The sequence below is a fragment of the Atta colombica genome, unplaced genomic scaffold (assembly GCF_001594045.1).
Source record: "Atta colombica isolate Treedump-2 unplaced genomic scaffold, Acol1.0 scaffold12, whole genome shotgun sequence".
Classification (NCBI taxonomy): Eukaryota; Metazoa; Arthropoda; class Insecta; order Hymenoptera; family Formicidae; genus Atta; species Atta colombica.
The window spans coordinates 3,257,802-3,280,426 of NW_017259206.1; the positions used below are offsets into that span (position 1 = coordinate 3,257,802).

General features: G+C 32.2%; 2 protein-coding genes across 7 annotated transcripts in view; one reads left to right on the forward strand and one right to left on the reverse strand.

The window, feature by feature from the left end:
• LOC108694465 (fasciclin-1) overlaps window positions 1-22,625 on the reverse strand; it is a 315,697-nt gene that overhangs the window by 79,103 nt on the left and 213,969 nt on the right. For all 6 annotated transcript variants that reach the window (XM_018203999.1, XM_018203996.1, XM_018203995.1 and 3 more), the window contains exon 3: window positions 6,253-6,443. In XM_018203999.1, coding sequence (XP_018059488.1) covers window positions 6,253-6,443 — 191 coding nt within the window. The remainder of the gene's footprint in view (window positions 1-6,252; window positions 6,444-22,625) is intronic.
• Window positions 11,544-17,733, forward strand: LOC108694466 (origin recognition complex subunit 3). The gene is made up of 14 exons (XM_018204001.1): window positions 11,544-11,708; window positions 12,369-12,500; window positions 12,581-12,701; window positions 12,901-13,077; window positions 13,184-13,325; window positions 13,417-13,525; window positions 13,607-13,771; window positions 13,844-14,029; window positions 14,332-14,448; window positions 14,548-14,832; window positions 15,449-15,682; window positions 16,469-16,588; window positions 17,345-17,412; window positions 17,640-17,733. Exons 1-14 carry the CDS (start codon window positions 11,685-11,687, stop codon window positions 17,731-17,733), a joined length of 1,974 nt encoding a protein of 657 aa, XP_018059490.1. The 5' UTR covers window positions 11,544-11,684.

Below are 22,625 nucleotides of genomic sequence, written 5' to 3' on the forward strand. Positions count from 1 at the left end.
GTTTTTTTTACAATATAGATACTTCTCTCCAACTTTCATTTAAATCAAACAAGTATTACAATAGAAAAAGAAAAAAGTCTGATTCAAGAGCAGGCAAGTAAGGTTTTTGAGCATTTCATAATTTCGTATTAATGTTCTTCGGCTTGAGAAAGCAAATCTAAGCGAGTTAATATTAAAAAAACAAGTATTTATTAGTATATAATTATTACTATTATTACTATTATTATTAGTATATAACATTATTTTGAATAATAATTTGTTATAATAAAATGATCAAAATCAAACGTGTGCAAGGATGGTATACGTTGGTTCATATCATAAGAAAAGTTAACTCGTTATATTGTACATGTGAACATTCAATTACAATTTAATTCTGAGAAAATGCTTTACATTTAATATTTCTATATTAAAATAAGAAATATTTTTCTATATTAGAATTAAAATAATTTACACTTATTTTTCTGTAACAATATTTTGTTATTTGAGCATTACAAAATAATTTTGAAAGATACAATTTTAACTAATAAGAGAAGTACTATCTACTATCTGATATCTAATTATTATTTCTATTACTTTTCTTATGTTTTTGTTAATTTAACATAGAGTTTATCATAGAGGCAATTTATACTGTGATATATATCAATTTATCTCACGTATATCGAGACAAGTTAACTACAATGTAGTAAACTACAAGTCCGTATTTCATTTATTGCAAAGAAATTATACAGTGTATGGAATCATTACTGGTATGAAAATGTAGAGAAAAGTTTTTTCTATTATGTTAATATATTTTAATAATTAATTGTTTAAAAAAAATTTAATGAAGCCAGAAACGAAATCATGAAAACTGTGCCAACGTCTTCCCTATTATAGATGGATCTTATAAGTTGGCGGAACAAAGTGAGCAGAATCAATTGTAATTAATATTTTTATTTGTTGCTAAAAAGTTGCCAAAGAAAAAATTCGCTATATATATAATTTCTTTAAAAAATAATGTTCCGCTAAAGGAAGATTAAGTTAGCGAAATAATATATATCTACAAAAATAAAATTGTATACTCAACAATGAGTAGAAATTTGTTGTTAATTTGTTGCTGTCGAAATATCCAAGTTTCGAATCTGTTACTTGCAAAATAAATGTAAATAATAACGAAAAACTTTTCAGCGTTCAATTTTAAACGAAATAACATCGAATTTTTTACTTTACTTTTATTTTATTCTTGGACCGCCTGCTGAGAGACTTTTCGTTATACGTATTTTGCAAGCAACAAATTCGTAATCATTATATTTCGTGAGCAACAAATTCAGAAAATATCTCTGCACCAAATTTAAGCGAGCAACAAATTTTTTACTGCGATATTTTATTTTTGTATCGCCTGCACGCTAAGAGATTTTTCATTATTATTTTCATTTATTTCGTGGATAACGGATTTAAAATTTAGATATTTCTATATTAGCGAATTAGCAACAAATTCCTACGTTATTTTTAAGTAGAAGGTCGCAATATGTATATTATTCCGTTAACTTAATCTTCCTTTAGGAATATCATTTTTTTTTTAAATTTACAAAGCAACTAACTTTTCTTCAATAACTATTCAGTGACAAATGAACAACAAATAAAAATATTAATTAGAATTGATTCTGCTTACTTTGTTCCACTAATTTATAAAGACTCTAAACGCGGTCAGTAATACTGATCAATAATACTGAATCAGTAATATATTGATAATATGCATCAATATTTTCAGTATTTTTACAATCTTATGCGATCAGTATTGTTAAAAATATGTTTCACTTTAGTTTTACATACATTACCTATTGTACTGTGACATGTTGTGACATGGATCCTATAATAAAGCGATACTCGATAATCAAAATCCAGATTGTCGTCAATATTCATCATTCCATCAACATTAATCGCACACGAGTGTAATATCGTCAGTATTTGTTAAAACTGACAAGTATTGACCGTGTAAAGTCACCTTAAAATGCTCAGTTATTAGTACTGCTCGAGTTGTATCAATATACAATTAAATTACCGCACCATCCTAAGCAGATAAAGCGGATTAAACTGAGTTGAAAAGTTCTGTACCGTTTTGCAATATTCGCAATAGTTAACAAGATATTAATTAAAAATCATTAGATATTAGTTTTCAATAACTTTTTACTCAAATACAATACTATCAACTTTACAGAAAAACAGCAAGAGATAAAAATTATTTATTTTCTTCTCATAAAGTTCTGAAAATTTTTTCAGAATTTTTTCAGAATTTTTTAGTACTATTTTCTCATGTTGATAAAAATAAGAAAATGCACTACTAAAAAGTTGATAAAAAATTCTTAGAGTTCTATGAGAAGAAAATAAATAATTTTTTGTCTCTTGCAGTTTTTGTGTAAAGTTGATAGTATTTGAATAAAAAGTTATTGAAAACCAATATTTAGCGATTTTTAACCATTGCGAAAATTGCAAAATAGTAGAGGAATTTTCGATTCAGTTTAGTCCGCTCTGCTCAGAAGTGCGATAATTTAATGCCATCCTGTAATTCGAAAATAAAATTTAACAATTATCAATTTTAATCCCCGGGAAAAAAATTAATTGGGTGGCACAGAAAACCTATAATTTACTTACGAATTCAACATCGATAACTAAGAAGATTTGATGGTTTAACAAATCGCTAATGTTATTTAGCTTAACTTTGCTATTTTAATATAGAAAATTGACTGTCTGTATGTTACTGTTACTATTGACTATAGATTTGAATCAGTGAAGTTTTCAGCTGTGTTTTTCCGTATAAACTTTAAATAAACTTAAATAGAACTTAACTAGACTTTAATAGACTTAAATAGAAGATCACGAAACTTGGAAAAAAAGTGTTATGCCAATATTTATCGCATTTCAGCAACATTTCTCGTTAGTTCTAGCAAAATTCAAAAATTAAAAATGCAACATACTCAAATCGAAATACGAACGCGCTCTAATCATTATCATGAAAAAAATTTCGACGTATATTATGACGATATGGAATAATTTTTTGCGACAAACCTCGGTAAAAAATGCGATACGATAAAGGGGATGAGATTTCGACGGAATATTTTTCTGTAAAACTTGGAACTCCTTGCTTCGATCTGAGACACGACGGATAATGGAATACGTGTGTCTATCGGGTATACGAATGGGGACAATGCGTATAAATCTATTCTCAAGTTGATAGATATGCAATGCGCTCGTGAGAGCGAGCACCAACTGAAAACGGATCGCTGACCCGTTCTATTGTTGAGACATTTCCTATTATAGTCATATATACGCTGAAAAAGAGTTTGCAACACTTTTATGTCTACAGTTCTACAGAATAAAAATGTACATGATTTCTATATAAAATTAGGTACGGATGTAAGTTCGATATAAGTCACAAGCTTTAGAAAAGCATATTGAATCTTTGCAGCAAAGTGAATCTTTGGATAATAGTAGCATCTTTGAATAAAAGTATAATAAAGAAAGAAATTATGAAATTAAGTTTAATATATATATATAAGTATATGTATAATAGCAATTTTGAAAATAAAATGATTTTCAAATGATTAGATACATTGAAAGAAAAGATTGTCTGCAACAAATTAGATAATAAAGTTTGACATTTTTAATTGGCTGTAAGAGTTAATTTTTGGTTGCGTTAGTCTATTCGCAATATCAGTACAGGATTTCGATAGGCTAACGCAACTAAAAATTGACTACCAAAAAAAAAAAATGATATGATAAAGATCGATATAATCAATCTTTTCTTTTATTATAGGAATTCTTCATAAAAAATTTTTTTATTATAAATTTATATAATTTTTTTCTCTTTTTTTTCCCCTTTTCGCTTTCTTTTTTTATAATTTCTTTTTATAACCTCTTCTCTTTTTATAATTTGAGATCTTACTTCAACTTAATACTATAATTATTTAATATATTGCGGTGATGATTATTTCACTTTCGTCTAACTATACGTACGTATCAAACACGCATTATTGAATCATCGTGCAATTAATAATTACGGATGATTAATGTAAGTTATTGCAACGTATCGTCGCCATCCGGCGGCTAATTGACGCACTCGCAATTATTAATGATAATATTACAATCAATCATTATCGCTAATTTTCGCGGAATGTACAACATGGAAATTATAGTTTTTACATCAAATTGACTACACACAATAATTCAGCTCCTCATCACAGTTATCCTTGTTATCATGATATTTGCATGTAATAAATACATTAACGAAGTAATTTTAGCTATATTAAATGTAAATTAAAATCTAAAATGATATATTATAATTATCTGTGCTACCAAATTGAACTAAACATATATTTTCGCAATTCTCTCTTATTCTCTGAAAATAACAATAAATTGTAAAAACGCTAAATTTTTCTCTTGTAATTTAATGCATACACGATTTTTCATGAAGATAGAGAAAGAATGGTAGTTTCTGTCTTAGTTTGAACTCATCTATTAAAAAATGGAGGGAAAGGCGCAATTTATAGACCGATATTTTCATACGCTGGTAACGAGCAGGAAGTAGCCGAGGCAATGGGACTTGCGGGTTAAGTGGATGAGAAAAGTTTCCCTAATATTACCGGGAGGCAAGAGAGAGATTGATCTGCAGGAGAGCTCGTCGAAGGGATTAGTCGTAGTCCGACTAGTCCCGTGCGATTTTCATCAGGTGATGGTACTTTAACTATAGATTAAAGGATTCGTCTGGTAACCTGAAATGAGATCCGCCTTCCCTACGAGACCGAAAACCCAAATCAGCCAGCAGATACGATGAAAAGGGGGATACATCATTGGCGACGAATTTACGGATAGTTGAAAAAGACTCCAATCTGATAGAGTCCTCATGAACCTTTAACGAATTTACTCGGCTGCATTTGCGCAAAATACTATATGGTACACTGAATCGGGTCGAATTGCGTTGGTTATCCTTTCAAGGAACGGATTTATGCGAGATTTTAAGCAATCTGTGCATCATATAACATGCCAATTTTGAATTTTTAAATTCATTCCAAAGAGAAATTATCAGAGTTGGTCGGAAAAGTCCAGTAAGTGGAAAAAAAAACCACGATAAATTTCAGTTTTTATTCCACGATTTTATCAAATGAAATTAATTTAGTAAAAACTATTAAAAAACGAATATGTAATACTAAGATATATTCATGTAACTTTAAAAAAGAGATATTTTGGCTTTAATTAGTAAATTAACAATTTATGAGTTTAAAGAAAAATGAAATTAGTAGTAACGAATCAATAGTAACGAATCAATAGTAATAAAACCTTATAATAATAAAATGTCTTTTTATTTCAAATTAATATTTAAAATACATTTTAAAATAAAAACATTGGAAATATAAATGTTACTAAATGTTATATTAATTTTTAAACGAGAAAAATAGTAACAGAATTACAAATGTTTATTAATATAGATTGAAGTTGCCTGTAAATTAGAATATCGATAAAAAGATTTACTATTTATTTTATCGTTTTCAATAAAACAGATTAATTTTTATCGGTTTTAATTTAGCACATGCGAAATTTTACCAACTTTGGCAATTATCCTTTCCTAAATAAATTCTCATTTTGATTACCATTCGATGTTCAATTAAAAGACAAGAAGCACGAGCTCGTAATTCAAATAACTTATAGTTCGATGCGTTGATTATTATAATTCGGACGTTAACACACTGGGTTTAATTTGCAAGGAGTTGTGAGACCGTTAGACGTTTCATCGATAACCGAGCTGATGACTCTCGCGAGAGAGTGCGAATGCCAGGAAGCGCTATTCGACATTATCGAAGCCCGCGATATCCATCAGCCTAATGGTCTCGCAGCTAAGGTGAGCGTGTAAAGCTCATTAAAAGCTCGTTAGAAAGCCGCCACCGGCATACCGGGACGGTCGGGAAATCGGTCAGAAAAGTGGAGATCGAACGCGAGAGGAATAAAAACGATTGAAGTAAACTTGCGATTTACTGAATTTATCGCGAAATACGTGATGTATACAGCAGCTGTATTTTTTTATGTAATGACACCGGTTGTTGCTTCCTAATCTATATATATATACAAGATCATTAGAAAACTTTATGTACGTCCAATTTCTTATTTATTTTGCCATACAACGCTATTTAAATTTCATTAAAAGTAATAGATCTAGATATTTTGAAGTTCACTAACGTTTACAAGTACTAAAATATAAACGCGTGACAATATCGAAATATTTACCTGAGTCATGGTGTCGCCGTTAACTTTCAATTTCGACTGGAAATTGCTCTGCTCCAAGAGGATCATTGCGTTGTTAATGTAAACGTCCACGCCGTATCTGCCTGGTCTCCTGGTGATCCACAGGGGTGGGTTGCCCTCCAACTCGGAAGATATATAATCCCTCAGCTCCTCGATTGTCAAAGGCCGGTTCGCTAAAATCAACAAAGACGATATCTTGTTAGCATTTTATATCTTCATAGAAATACCTTGAATGTTTGAAATGTTTCTTTTTTTATTATTTTGAAGATGAATGCGCTTCGAAAGAGCTACTTGAAGTTCAGACTATCACAAGGATCGCGATTTAGTTCTTCAAGACTGCAAAGTTTTTAGTTCCTGAAGATTTTTATTCTCGGTGAAAAGAGACAAAGGAAGAGAAACAGAGAGAGGGAGAGAGAAGAATATGCGAAGAAAAACGTTGAAAATAACGTAAATGGCGATAGAAGAGCTGGAGATAGAGCAACTTCAAAAAGTCCACGGCGAAGCTACAATGCTCGTCGCTTTATTATCCCGTTACCGGAGAACGTCCTCGTAATCTTGAGGTTTTTTTCTCTCATACGGATGGATAATAGAGAACGGGGGAAAGAAATACCCTGCTATTGTTATTTGATGTGAAAGTCAGCTGTGATAGAAGCTTAATCGAATTTTTAACGAAAGTAAAATATTTTTTCTTACATTTTTTCAAATTCTCTCTCAAATTTTTTTTGTAATGCATTTTATTAATCGTTTAGTTTACAAGAATCTCGAAAGCAATTCTCTTTGGATAGGGTTTTGTAATAAATATATGTATCTCTCGTAAAAACTGTAACAGAGAAGAGCTAGAAAGATAAGATATATGTACGTGTTTTTGAACTTCAAACAAAAATCTTAAAAAAACAAATTAAATGTAGAGTACTGAATATCTATAGGTAGAGAATTTTATTGCATGTCATTTTATGTAAATGGCAATCAGATATAAGCCATCCTCTGTTCTAAATTTCAACATTTTTCAGAATCAAAATTGCATTTTGGTGTACGAATAAACGGAAATTATTCTACTCTATCATGCTCTTATCTTAGCATGAGAATGTGCACGCCTCCCTTGAGTGCGACCTATTGAATATCGTGGCAACGGGCATTGTAGTTTCTAAGAACAGCCTTCACGACACAAGCGAGTATATGTACCGTTCCTCGCAAGAGTCCTGAAAAAGTCCAATCTTCTTGAGGAAGAAAGCGACTGGGCGGTAGTACTGCCAACAATGACGCTCATTACGAACGCTAGGAACTAAGTCCCCGTTTCGTAAACCATCGGCCGTTTTATCCCGCGAAAGTTTCCAGAACAAGAAAGCTGACACCATAAAATCTCGTTCTCCCGACAGCGCAGTGACGATTCGAGTGGGCATTTTCCTTTCGAAAAATAATTCCCCTCGTCCGCGAGTTTCTTATGGAATTGCACGACGTTTTATTCGTGACTCGAAAATGTATTTCATATTAATCATATCAGACAACATGCAATGTCTAGAAGATATCTTCATAATATCTTTTAGATATCTTTTAAATTACAAATGTAAAATTAATTTTAAACCTAAACTATAACTACTTATCTTTTTCTGTGATTCTTGAAAATAGAAATAGAATTCAATGCTTGGAAATAAACATGTATATCTCAAAAGAGTCGGATGCGGAGTCCACTTAGCACTACGAATGATAAAACATTTGATTGACCAACCAAAGAAAAAATTTTGTTGATTGTCTAATAAATTGTTAATTGTCTAATAAAAAAATGCTTCGAAGAATTTGTAGTATTAACTGGACCATAACTTTTTATGATGTCTTTACACACACCTTTAGACATGTATTATCTAGAACCGCCAGTTCGAGGAAGTGTTACTTCGACACTTTTTAATATCTTTGGATTCTCTCGCAACTTAAATTCTCACGTACTTTTATCTTCTCAAATTTTTAACGACTGCGTGAACAATCGTTCGTGCATTGCAGACGGAAAAATACGGGAACTTTTTTTAACGTGCGTAACTACGTCGGCGGTAATTCGCACGCGAGGAACTCGGACGATTCGCGCGTAAAACGGCGCAATAGGGTAATCGTAAAGTTTATGATCCATCGTCATATAAATCGTTGGAACTAGACGATTACGACATCGGGAGAAGTCGCTCATCGCGTTGCCAGAGTAACGTTTTGATGGCTGCGATTCAAGGTGTAAAAGTCAAAGCTAGTTGGCGAGTTTATAGCGAGTGTCGTTTTTCGCGATATATAAAAATACAGGATGAGGGTCAATTGGGGATGACATTTTTTTTCTCAGAATATATGTCTCATTAATATACTATGTGCATATTGAAAACAAATTTTACGTATAATAATTTCTCTATCAGAAGAGCCGCATGCTCAAGTAGCTCTTTCGCGAACTACATCTTATTAAGATAAATTTCTTTCGATACGCCATTTCTTCAACGTAAAGCGACTTCTGGCTTATCCTACATATCGGAGAAGTTCACTGCTCTAGTCTAGAATGGCGCATCGTGCCACGCCATATAACGCTTTTATATCTCCGTGACGCCTCGTCAATCATCCCTGAATGGTTGCATGCTTGATCATTCTTCCGCTAGGTGAGAAGCTTCGGAAGGGGATACGCGAAGCGCATACAGAAAGCGTTGTAGCTTCAATATATTATACGAAACACTACGCGTGTGTGAATTTGAATGTAAACGATATACTCGTTCCTACTCTAAATGTCTTAATTTTTTAAGAAGAAAATCGAGCTTTTAAAAAATCAGCTAAAAAAAAAGAAATTTTGAAAATTGATTGTGTTGTTCTTCCATTCATTTTTTTTTTATTCTTTATTATTTCTTTATTACAGATTTTGTTATACATATTGTTCTCTTTTAGATGGTTAAAATTTTATAAACTTATTGTATCTCAAATAGATTGTATCTCGAGTACTTATTTATCTCAAATAATTTACCCTGTTAAAAAAAAAGAAATTTGCTTCCGTTACATTTGTAATATTTCAAGAAGGTACATTAAAGATATTTAATGTTGTCAATGTTGAAAATGAAGTTATAAGTAACTTAAATTTAACGTTTACTTATATTAAATTTCATGCAAATCTATATAAAATTTAATAAAAAATGTACCAAATTTCGTAAAATTTTATGAAAAGTACGTATACTAAATTTCATGTACATGTACAAATATATATTTTTCAATTGTAGATACATTAAATTTAATTTAGTGTCACAAAATTAAATTTGATTTATGTAACTTATAAACGCATTAAAAATTTCATAACATTTTTAACAGTGTAGTGTAATGAAAAATTGCTAAATTAATTTATTGGATCATCCTGGTAGTCTCATTATACGAAAAAACAAGAATTTTTGCGAATCGCCGATAAGTCGGGATAGTAATGCTAGGCACGTTTGGAAATTGGTTAAAAGCAGTGATCGTATTATCGCGGATCGAAATAGAGCTTTATTCGCGCCGACTGGATTTTTATAGCGCGTCTCCCGGCGCATTTTTCTTGTTGGCCACCGGAGCGCCTTTATACGGTCGTGATCGAGTCGCGCAGGGCGTATGTATGCCTTTCAGAGGGCAATATCTCTGGCTTCGGATACGAGGCTCTCGCGAACATTTTGTCCCAGCAGCCGAGCCTTTCCGCTGCTCTTTCAACGAGAGGGACGCAGAGGGGAAGGCGGAGGACTGCCCGAATGATTAAGCTGCCGATCGATTCGCATTTATTTTCTACCCCGCCACCCGTGATGGCGGGCGACGCGGGGCACAGGTGGTACGGCCGACCGCAAAACGAGAACAACTCGCGCAAAGCTGCTTGCGCATCGATTTATATCCCCCAACCCTCCTGCCTTCACTCTGACGTCTCTTCTGTCCCCTTTCGCCGTAGCCGGAATCCGACTTTCGAACATGCACATGTCGGTTACGTTTGATGAGGACGAATTGCGTTGTTGCTTTATTGAATGTTTATTCAAATGCGACAGAAATGGTATAGCCAGATTCTAGAGAAAAGTACTGCTTCAGAAGTACTTAGTATATTTGTGAAATAATAATGATAGGTAGAAAAAGGGATATAAAAAATGTAGCACTTCCTTTTTAATTTGTTGATTAAGGAAAATTAATTAACTTATCATTTGAAAAAACTTTTGCGGATAAGACAAATTAATCTGTCATAAAAATTTAAAGATTTAATTAAAATTTGTATTTTTAATTGTAATATTCTTATTACTTAATGCATTATAAGTAAATTGTTTGCTTATTTATCCAAAAACATCTCTCTCTGTTTTTGATTTTATATTATTATATATACATATTTACTTGAATTTATATTAGAAATAAATCAAGAAATATTTCAATTTTATAGTTGCTATGGACGAATTAATTCGTCTCTATACAGAATTGCACAGGACATGCTTTTGATCGATGAATTCCCGAATAATTAATAAATTAATACATACAATTAAAGACAAAGAACTAATTAATAAGTTAAAAAATATAATGAAAAATGCTTTAATTTTCTGCTTCATTATTTATAATTTAATATTGAAAAATAGTGATTAATTATTTATTTTATTAAGTATTTTGTTAAAAGTATTGAAAGTATTGTGATTAAAAGTATTAAGAATATTAAAAACATTGTTGTATATCTCAAAATAATAAGTAATTTCCAACATTAAATTAGTCAATATATTAAAAAAAGTTAACTAAATTTTAAAAAAAGGTAACTAAATTTTATTATACATTTGTTTGAATAGTACTAACAAAATATTGTACAAATATTTGTACAATAAATAAACATTTATTTAAAAAAAAATTATATTTAAATTACATAAATATATATTTATATTTAGTAAATATTTCATTAGTACTAGTCAAATAAACATTTAATAAAATTTAGTATTCTTTTTCAGTGTATTAAATTGAATTTTTGTAAGAAATTCACACGTCAGACATCAAATATATATTCCTTATTCTCAAATTAATTTAAATTTTATTTCTATTGTTCTTAAATGTTTATCATATTATTGTTCATAGGAATACACGTGGTATATATATATATACATCATCAAATATATGAGTATTCAGCTGTCCTGCTGAGAACTTAGCTGATCGTGCGAAGATCAGTTATTTGTACGAACTATAGAAGAACGGATGTCAGTACATGGCGCCAGCTAGCGGCACAAGTATATTATTTTCATGTCAGCTGACAGCTGCCGTGTTCGGTTGCGTTTAGTTGCGTTCGGCTTGGTTCGGCTATGCAGATGGTTGTTCGTGATTCCATACAGTTCGCAGTGTGCTGTGAATAATTGCCATTTCTTTTATTTATGTGATAGAAGAGCGTTTAAGACGGATATTCCTGGTATTTCGGCGGAGTTAACGCCGGTCGCAGAATGGAGAACGTTTCTCTATCCAAGGTAAGCGACACGTGCAACCTGTTGCTATCGCCGGCTTAACCTCAAAGTGTAAAGTTAGCGCGCCGAAACGCCGAATAATGATTCATAGTCCGTCGCTTTCGCACACTTTAAAAGTTTATCGAAGAATGCTGTTGTTATTCACGTATTACTTTTGCCTTTGTAATTAACGTATCTGTATAATTTTTTATTTTCGGCTTCTTTAAAACTTGGCGTTTAAAATATTGGCGTTTAATTTTTTGAAAATCATATAGATATTAAAATTAAATTAAATTTTGATTAGATATCTAGAAATAATTTTTGCCAATTAAAGATTTTTCTAATGTTTTTAAGAATTAAAAAAAAAATAAGTTTCGATAAATAATAAATTAAATGAATTAAAATTGTAGGAACAAAAATATGTAAATAAAATAAATAAATAAAATTAATAGATAAAATTAACGATAATTGCCAATTGATGAAAAGATTATTTTGTATGAAATACGTAAAGAATTAGTTTCTGATTTTCTCTAATTATGTAATTCAATGCATAATGATTCTTGTAATTAATACTAATGTAATTTAGTCACAGTAAATTTTATAATGACAATAATAATCGTCAATTTAAGATTGGTGTAATAGAGAATGGCTAATTAAAAATATAATATTAAACGTGACTTTTAGGGAGTGTTTGCATACAAAGGAAGTTACAAAATTGGAAAAAAGAAAAAGAAAGTTAAATGCCCAGCGTATTTTAATGAACCCTGGTATATCGCGTATGACGAAACATGGGGATATATCGAGCAGGCTGCGGAGGTATAAATCTAGTGTGTTAGCACTAGCTATAAATTTCAATCAAATGGCAGAATATTTAACAGAATGCATTAATATTTCAGAATGTCAGATCGAAAATGTTCCAACAAGTTATATCCAGTTTAGAGTCTTTCGTGTCGAAAATAAAAGCGACTCCATTGAATGGATCATTCCACGAAATAGCCACAGCTATTTTGTTAACAGGTGAAAACAAACGCCACATTTTTTATAAAATATTGTCATTTTTTTCACACGAAATTTAGATAAGTTAAAATTGATTAAAAATCTCTTCAAAATATATTGAAGTAATTTTTGCCTTATTAAGGATTTTTTTTCTAATATTTTTAAGGCTTCTAATATTTTTTGATAAATATATTAATAAGTAAATGAATTAAAATTATAGGCGTAAATGTCCCCGATCATACGACACTTTTCGACACCGTAGTGTCCAAGCTTAGTAAAATAACGTCACACTTAGCAATGATTTGTAGCAGAAATTGTAACAATGTGAAAAACATCATCGAAGACACTGTATATCAATTTATTCATAAAAATTCAAATTCTGAATCTGAATCAGGCAGTGAATCTGAATCGGTTAGTTTCGTAGTAATAGCACTATGTAGAAATAAATAGTTTTTGTTGCAATCTTTAAATAAATTATTTTTCGTAGAATCATATTCCTGAAGTGCGTAAAAGTCAATGTACTATGCGTATCTTAAAAAAAATATTTGCGGAATATCACGATCCGGAGGATCCTTTAATTATAATTTTGCCGGATTTCGAAAGCTTCCCCATCAATGTATTACACGATTTTATCCTGGTGTTGAGGTATTCTTGAAAATGTTACAATGCATGCACAATACGTTAACAAAATTACACGACCTTGAAAGGAATATCCGCATAAATAAATAATTTTCAGTTCGTACAGAAATACATTGAAGTTCGTACTCATTTTCGGTGTCGCGACTACGTTGCACGTCGTGCATAAATCATTGACATATGACGTTACGTCGAAGTTAGTCGTGCAGGCAAGTTAAACAAAAATATTTTGACATCCAACGTAAATGTTTGCGCGATGACTATAAATAATTCGTCGGCTCTTTATTTAGGTATTCTATACGCAAACGCAAGTCAAAACACTAGCCGATGTATTGGAGAACACTGTTTTCTCTACAAAGATTCCATTTAAATTAATCGGCCGAGCGTTTCAGTTACTGACTGACATTTTTCTGTTTTACGATTTTTCGGTGGATAATTTCTTGCAAAATTACAAGGTAACGAGCAATTAAAAATTCAATTAATAAATCGATAATTGGCTGATTATTATAAATTAGGATGATTTTCAGATATGCATGATACAACATTTTTACAAGAACGATGCGAGTTCTCTTTGCTGTCAACCAAAACACATTAAGAAAAAAATATCTGAACTCACTGCTGAAAATATCGCGGAAATTAAAAGTTTACCGTCTATCGCTAAATATTTGAAGACATCGAATGGAGATAAAAAGCTCAGCGATAAAGAATTTATGGTTCGTATAATTCATTTACAAGAATTAAAAAGGATTGCAAAAATTATAGCTATTAGTAACGAAATGATTTTAAATAATATGTAATTATGAAATTTACGCTATTGAAAAATTTAATGTAACAGTTCATTATCAAGCTTTATATTGGAAATTGAAAGGAAAATTTTTTAATAGAAATAAAATTTTTATTCAACAGATGTAACTATGACTTTTCAATGTGTCTCTCAGATTTGTTACTAATGTACATAATTTTTGGTAATCTCAAATGCGTTTCCAAACCATTTTTTAAATTTTGCTTGTTGTAGGAATTGTTGGAACAATTGTTAAATAAATTTCATAAATTTATGAATCAATTTTTAATTGTTTTGAGATGTTTGCACTGCATGGTTGCATCACTGCCAGGCTCGCCAATGGGTAAACAGGTAATATAACGTTTTACTGATTCAGAATAAAAGACATTTTATTACGCAAGAAAGCGGTACGTTGAGCTAAAAATCAAAATTATGGAATAATTATTTCAGTTACGGGAGATTTACACCAAAGCGGTTTACATGAATAATCTCACAGAATCCTCCGAATACAAAGATTGTATGAAATTATTAGGATTTTTATCGAAGGAGGAACTCCTCTCGAAACTCGAATCTGTTATAAAAATTATCGAGGATTCCAAAGATTCAGAAATTAAGAAAATTAAAATCGATCTTAACAATCACATCAAAAAAATTCGAGAAGCTAGTTTAAGCACTACAACGACTTCCGAGATCATCAGTGTGGAAGAGAAACTTAATCGTATGCAATTAAAGGAGGTATGTGCAAAATCGTACTTTCTTAATTCTTGTTCTTATTAATCTTTTGCATTAGAAAAATATAATATTTTTAACTCATAAAAAGAAAGAATGATTTTGAAGTAGAAATTTAACTAATATATAGATAGAGATTTGAAAATAATTTTGTTGAGCCATTAGTAATTATATAAACTTATGCATGATGACTTTTGACATTCTGATAATCAGTTTAAGTATCCTACATAATTATTTTGATAGTTCAATATAATTATTTTTAGATCTGTATTTATAACTAAATTTTTAAATATTTTAGCAAAATCATTCTTTTCATGTAACGTTATGAAGCATACTTAAACTATTTCATATTCCAAATTAAAGCAATACTTCTCTATCAAATCTAACCAAGATAAGGTCCGATAACACGCGAATAATTTTTCATATTACTTCATTACACTTATTTAATGAGATTTTATCGTTTTATGCGAAGCCATGTAAAGGTGAGTTTTGTTTCTTTCATATAATACACTGCCGCTATCGAATGCGAACGATCAGAACTTTACAGTTATGAAATGAAAATTATTGATGAAAACGCAGTGATTACTAACGTCTGTTCAATTATCATGTGCCCCCTTTTCAGAAATTATTCAAAATGAGTCAGCAACAGTCGCGTTCTGCTTACAAGCAGGCGTTGCTTGACCTAATCGATTACTTAGATCGAAAAGTATTCTCCATTCATCTGATCGATCCAAGTCGCGTGACGGCTCACGAGATATTTTGCTACAGCGATGGGAATCAGGCGAAGCATCATATTCGTGGCTCTTTGCGGGCCGTTATACACACCGGATTAAGCGATCCACAGATGTATCTGGACGTGAGTGAAGTAGAACTTTGCACGAATAGCTCATGCACGCGATTTCAGTTAACTGAGTTAACTCTCTTTCATCGCGCGCATCGTCATATAATGGGAACGTGCTCGAAAAATTGTTCGTGGAAATTTGGAATTGCAAAATTTAACTTTTATGTAATACGGATATCTGCATGCACAGGGCATTGTACTGTTTTAACCCTTAAACGTCACACTATGCGAACAACATACTAGATGCCCAAATCAATTCGACTGCTTATAATTTTGATAAAAATAAACATTGAAAAATTGTTTTTAAATCGAAAACAATAGATTTCAAACAACAATATTAGCAAACAACAATATCAAGAAAAATGTATGTATTTTTATTAATAAAAAAATTATAAGCAAGGAAAAAAGTATTGGAAGAAGAAAACCGAGTTTGGTATGTCATACTAAAAAGGCGTTTAACAATTAAATGTTGGGTTATCGTTATAATATTATAAGCGAGAAGATAACAGAAGATTTTTGCGCCTTAAATTATAATTTGCGTGTTAAATATGTATTTGAAATTGATTTATTTTTCCTTCATTTCGATTAATTTTCTTTTTCATATCTTTCAATGCTCGAATATACCTGGAGTTGTGATATTGGATATTTTGATATTTGTTTTTAAATATGATTGTCCCGCACTGTGCGCAGTTCTCATTTTTCTTGCGACATTTAATCTTCTCTTACAATTCATCGACGACTGCGGAAAAATCGCACTTTTTGGTAGACCACGGCACGGTTAATTGGAGATATATATTTCAGTGCGACTGCTGCAAATTGGAGAACGATGACGATATTCCGCGCACACTCCCCGACCTGAGTATAATTTATAAGCTCCATTTGGAATCCAGGAAACTGATCAATATGTACGACTGGCTGCAGGTAACAATCCGGCCCGTGCTCATGTTTACAGGTTAATCCCTGTTACACTTACGGTCACGCACGCGGCCGTCTCGTGATTTTAATCGCCGCCGCCACCGTGAGTGATTTACGCAAGCACGTCATTGTAAGAAAGGCGCACATAAGGAGTGCCGAGTGCTTTATCGCCGGTTGGTTGTTAAGAAGCCGGCAAAACGCTTCTTGTGAAAATTGTACTGGCGAGAACGTACTATCCGCCGGATTTGCGAAGTTAACACGATATTTTATTAATATAAAAAAAAGTTTCGTATTTTTTATATTATAGAAGTTAAAATTAAAGCTAATGTTTTAATTTTGATATTTAGTATAAAAACTACAGATCTTTTTATTTTTATAACTGTAGAACTATGAAGAGAGAGAGAGAGAGAGAGAGAGAGAGAGAGATTGTTATTGGGATTGTCATTATTTCTTTTTATATTAAAATTTCATTCTTCTCCGCCGAGATTTAATGACATCGATCGAGATATTGAATGTTTAATATAAGAAGAATTAAGATTTTCTAAAAGTCTCTCCGGAGGATTTATAAAATTTTCCCTACTGTGAGATTTAACTCTTACATTTTTTATTCTTATACGTTTTTATAAATGTTTTCTTTAAATATTGTTATATTTTTTTAATTATTTTACATTTTCCTTGTCAGATGTACTAAATTTTTAATTTTTAAACTTCCTGACGCATTAGACATGAAAATCTAAGAGGATGCACTCGATATGTTTGCAGGCATTCCTGACGATTGTGAATCCGCAGATCCAGCACGCGGAGCAACGCGACGTAGATCCGCTATTACAGTATCCTTTACAAAAGTTTCCGCGAACGCAAGGCAGTTCTCGTGCTCTCAACGTGATCGGTACTCGTTGAGATTTGTCTTACCTGCGCTATGCCTTTGAAATTCATATCACGCTTCCTAATGTGAGGATCGTAGACGTAACTTCCGTGAACTAGATACCTATGTAGTTTGAATAATTCGCACGTGTTATCTTCATCATGTAGTAACTTATCCTTAACGGGGATTCAGAGCTCGGTTTACTCAAGCGGTCGCCGCTCTACAGTTCCTCGGCTTCATCAAGACTTCTCGAAGGAAGACGGATCATGTAAAGCGTCTTACGTAACAATAATATCGCGTGTTTGATTGTTTGTTTGGTTTGCCTTCACAGCTTGTTATGTATGCATCGTTTATGAACATCTGTTTCTGAGTTATTCTATTTTTATACTATATTGTATATGTATTAATGAATAAATTGATATCAAAATAAATGTTTTTACATGTTTTTATGCAATTCAATCCCTTCAATGCATTGAAATATATTTGTACGTTTAGTTTGTTTTTTAATTTTAATATTACTAACAAAGAAAAAACAAATAATAGTCACAATAAATATTTATTTAGTGATATTTATTTAGCTTGCTATGTATTTAAATTGAATAAAATGTAATTAAACAAAAACTTAAATTATTTTCAATTTCAAAAATTTGTTCCTGAAGAGATTAAATATTTATTCATTTTCAAAATTCAAGAATATTAAAATTATCAACTACATATTCAAATATAAGGAAAAAATGCAAAAGTTGCTTGGTATATATGCTCTAACAATAATACATCGTTATATGAAATAAGTATTTAAGTTTAAATTAAGAGAATTAACCTTGCATACTCGTGTGGAGAGTCCAGACATGGCTTTTAAATTATTTAAATGAATGCTATTATATTTATACATATTTTAAAAAATTATATTTAGCGCAAATTGTTTCACAGTTAAAAAAATTTGCTGCATTTATCTTTATCCAGAGATTACACAAACTTTTATTTAACGGCATATTTTTTATCGTTTATATGATTCTCTTGTCATAAACGATTAAGACTACATGCCTTGCATATTGATTCCATCATTTCTCAGAATTCCTTGCGGAAGTTGTTACGTACCGAATACATCGTTGAATAATAACGGCTTGCACGCATATTAATGATGCGTGTACTGTATCTGCATAAGTTCCCGCGATTCTTAAGATATCTCCTTAAGATATTTAAATTCCAGGTAGATCGATGTACAATTCCTCTCTCATTTCTCTTTCTCGACATCCCGGGTTTTTAAAAATCCGCAATATCGATTACGTCGTCTTTGTGGCAGGGCGTCGAGCGTGCCACGCGTTCCATAGGGTTGCGGAAAAAAATTCGTCCGAGAACGCGCACGGCAATCATTTCCGCATTTTAACGTGGACGAATATCGATTAATTGAATTTCAACGACGGCCTTTTTCTCGCCTGGCAACACGGATGGAAGTTAACATTCCACGCGACGACCTTTACTCTTTCACTCTATGATGGACGAAAATCATTCGCGTAAAAAAATTCAGCCTGAAAATTCTTAGATCTTTTAAAATCAAATTACAGTCGTCCTACAATTAATTTATCGAATGAAGGAAGCGTACTTTTAACACTACAGAATCGTCGACATCCCGCTAAAACTGTTGAAAATGCCAATTTGGTAATTTTCCATCTTTGTTTCAATGAATGATTTATTTTGATATTATATTTGTATCGTTAAAATATTATTTGTATTCATATATTTTTAATATTATGTCATTTATATTTACAATAAAGATATAAAGATTACGATAAAGATAAATGCAACAAATTTTTTAATTGTAAAAGCGTTAAATATATATTGCGTTAAATATAATTTTAAAAATTATGTACAAATTAAAGGATGTACAAGGCTGAAATGTCCTGGTATTCTCCATACGAATAATGAGGATTAATTGTTCCAATTTAGTACAAAAAAGAAGAAATTGGAATTGATTAACAGAGCCGAAATGGCTTCATTAGTGTTTCGTGTTAAACAACAACAAATCACGATTGACGGCGTGTGGTTACGTAGTGCCATTAGTTTATCTATCTGCTGAACCCACATCAAAGTTCTCTATTTTCTATTCTGAGTGCGACAACATTATCGACCCTCATTATACGTATCGTTACGTTTTCTCTAAACGTCTGTTTCAATCTATTGTCGGGAAGTATCATGATATAACTTAGTTCGTAACATAGGACTTGTAGAATAATGTTTGGACAAAGCCAAACGGAGATCTCACGTCGTGGCCAATCGTACAACAATCCCGTATTCAAAGGAGAGTGACGGCGCATGAGGGAGGATTCGGCAAAGGTTAACGTTTATGTTTCGATAGGGATGCACAGAGTACGTTAACCCTTGTTCCGTCTTTGACCCTTATCGAGAAAGGACGAAGCATAGGGAGTACGGAAAGGGATAAGCTCGCCCGTGCATAGTATCCTTCGCTGCACCAACGATGCAAAAGCTCAAGGATGTAGCATAAACTTCGGTGTCAAAGGAGCGAGAAGCGAGTAATCTCTCATTGCAAGATTTCCTGAAAGGGATTTCCTGGCGTCTTCGCACGGTTTCTTTATCACTACTTATCACTTCGACTTTTACGTCCATTTCTACCAGTAAATTAACTTCAATCTCGGTTTAACTTACCTTTTATCTTTTTCTAAGAATTAGGCAAAAATGAACAGTAAATTAAATCGAGATTACAGTGAGTTTGCATTAGTGGAAGTGGGCTTTAAAAAATTTACGGAATATAAGGCTTTATAAATGTCTCCTAGATATTATCTATATTTGGAATTTAAAAAATAAAATATAATTTTTCAAGATTTTTTTCGAAGGATCTAGAAGAAATCGATTATCTGTAAAGATTCTACGCGTTGAAAAGTAGGATACGGTATTTGATTTGTACGATGCAAAGCATCCAAAGAACGTTAGGAGATCCTCGAGGGATCGACACGGAATCTGTGTACAATGAGAAAAAAAGAGATACTTTAGAGAAAGAGAGAGAAGAATTTCACTAGGTTAAAGGGCGAAGGTAATAAAAAAACTCAGGCAACCTTATCGATTCATACCGTAGAGCGTCAGAACACAATAATTCTGATGTCAAAGGAGCCGGGAGTTCTGCAAGTCGATTCTGCGGGGATTCCGAGGACTCGGTCTATTGGCCTCCATGGAGGACTTCGGCTTGTATGCAGATGAATGGAGATACGACGCAGCCGCTTGCAAATCCACTTTGCCTTTCACGTTGAGCACGACGACGGTGGGATCGGACGACGGTATCGATTCGTTGCATTCCCGAAGGTCTCACTCGGATTGACGGGCTGTCTTATTTCAAACGGACCAGCGGGACAGACGCACATCGAAGATTATCGCACATGTCGATTCGTGATTTTACGATCATATAAAATTAAAGGGAAAGGAAAGAAGATAGAACGAACTTCTTTACAGTTCAATGGCCAAATTTTTTCGCTACATACGTCGCAATCTTTCAGGATTAATCTCAATCAATCTTAATTAATCTCAATTAATCAACCTTAATTAAGCTTAATTAATAAAAGCGTTGAATTATCAGCAACAACATCGAAATGAGCTTCAAGAGTTTCGGGCCATCTATATATTTTCCACGTGACTTATGTTCGATGAGAAGTGACGTAAATACTTGGAGATAAATCTAGAAAGAAGTTTTATTTCAATAACGCCAAATGCGCCAAATCTGTTCGTTCTTTCTATCTTTTTTTTTTTTACTCTTTCGTGTCTACGCTGATCTTATCCGTATCTCTTTCCTCACAACCATCCTCGTGTGCTTCGAAGAAAAATCTATTTGCAAGAAAAATCTATGAGAGGTCCACTTCTCCAACTCGACCGAACTGTAGATACGAGTCGGGAATCAGTTTTCCGGGTTAGAGCTGCCTAACCTTTCTCGTAACCTTCGTGCTCAATCGACGGCGCGACCCCGATATCCTTTCAGCATCCTCTTTAACTTGTCGCTATCGTTATATCGGATCTACTACAGCGACGGTCGACAGAGAAACCAAGTCTATTCTTTATCCTGACTGCGCGCGTGATTCGCGAGTGTATATATTTTCACGTCTCGCTGTGATTTCTCTCATTTAAAACGTGCAATTCTTCTGCACGGCGGGATAAAATGATCGAAACTTTATGTTGAACGTTCTGTTTCTCAAAGTCCTTGTCTATCATCTCTGAAAAATTATGCAGCTTCCTCTCCATCACTCTACTTTGTGAAGATAAATGAATTAAAATAAGTTGACGGATATTCGCTATCTACACAGTCTGTATAATTGAATTGCTGATCTCTCTTTGAAATCAAGGACTAACTTTTTAAATATATTATTCAGTTTCCCTTAACGTCAATTTTATTAAACTTTGGAAATGTGAGCATTAATCTTTTAATTCTTAAATATCATTAATTCTTAAATAATATATTCGTATATTACTAACAGCTCCTAATCGGCAAAATTTCAATTAATGGCAAACCGCATATATTTAAACCGTTTGGCATTTATTAAAATTAACGTGACACACGGGGGTGTTGACAGGGTGATATTTTGTGGATAGACGACGCGATAATGAAGGGAGGGTCGCGGCCGACGTGGTTCGCAAATACCTGCAATTACCAATTATAATTGCACGCAGACTAATTGGTAAACACTAGTAATAACAAACGCACGTTTATCGATCAGCAAAGTGAAAACTGTCCACATCGCTCACCGATAAGCATAAGTTCTAGCCGTCCTCACTCGTCCACTCGTGTACTCGTAACTCGTTATATTCGTTAGACACATTGTATTTTTATCTCGTTTCAGTTACGAAACGCAGAAGTTATAAATACTAGATTTATAAGTTTCGCGGAAAATTAGACGATGTAATGTTATCAGGATATCCGCAAATAGACGAAAATCTTTGTCGTTATCGAGAAAGAAACAGAATGTTGTGAGAAAAAAACTTTTGACATTAATTTTTAAATGAGAATCCTTAAATAGGATATCTTTTATACATGTATTTTCTACTCAATATATATGGATTCTAATACATATTTTTGTATAGATAATCTCAAATGTTTTAATTACAATAAATGAGTAAAATTTATTCGTTGAGATTAGTTTTTAATATGATTATATTATAATATAAATATATATAAATATA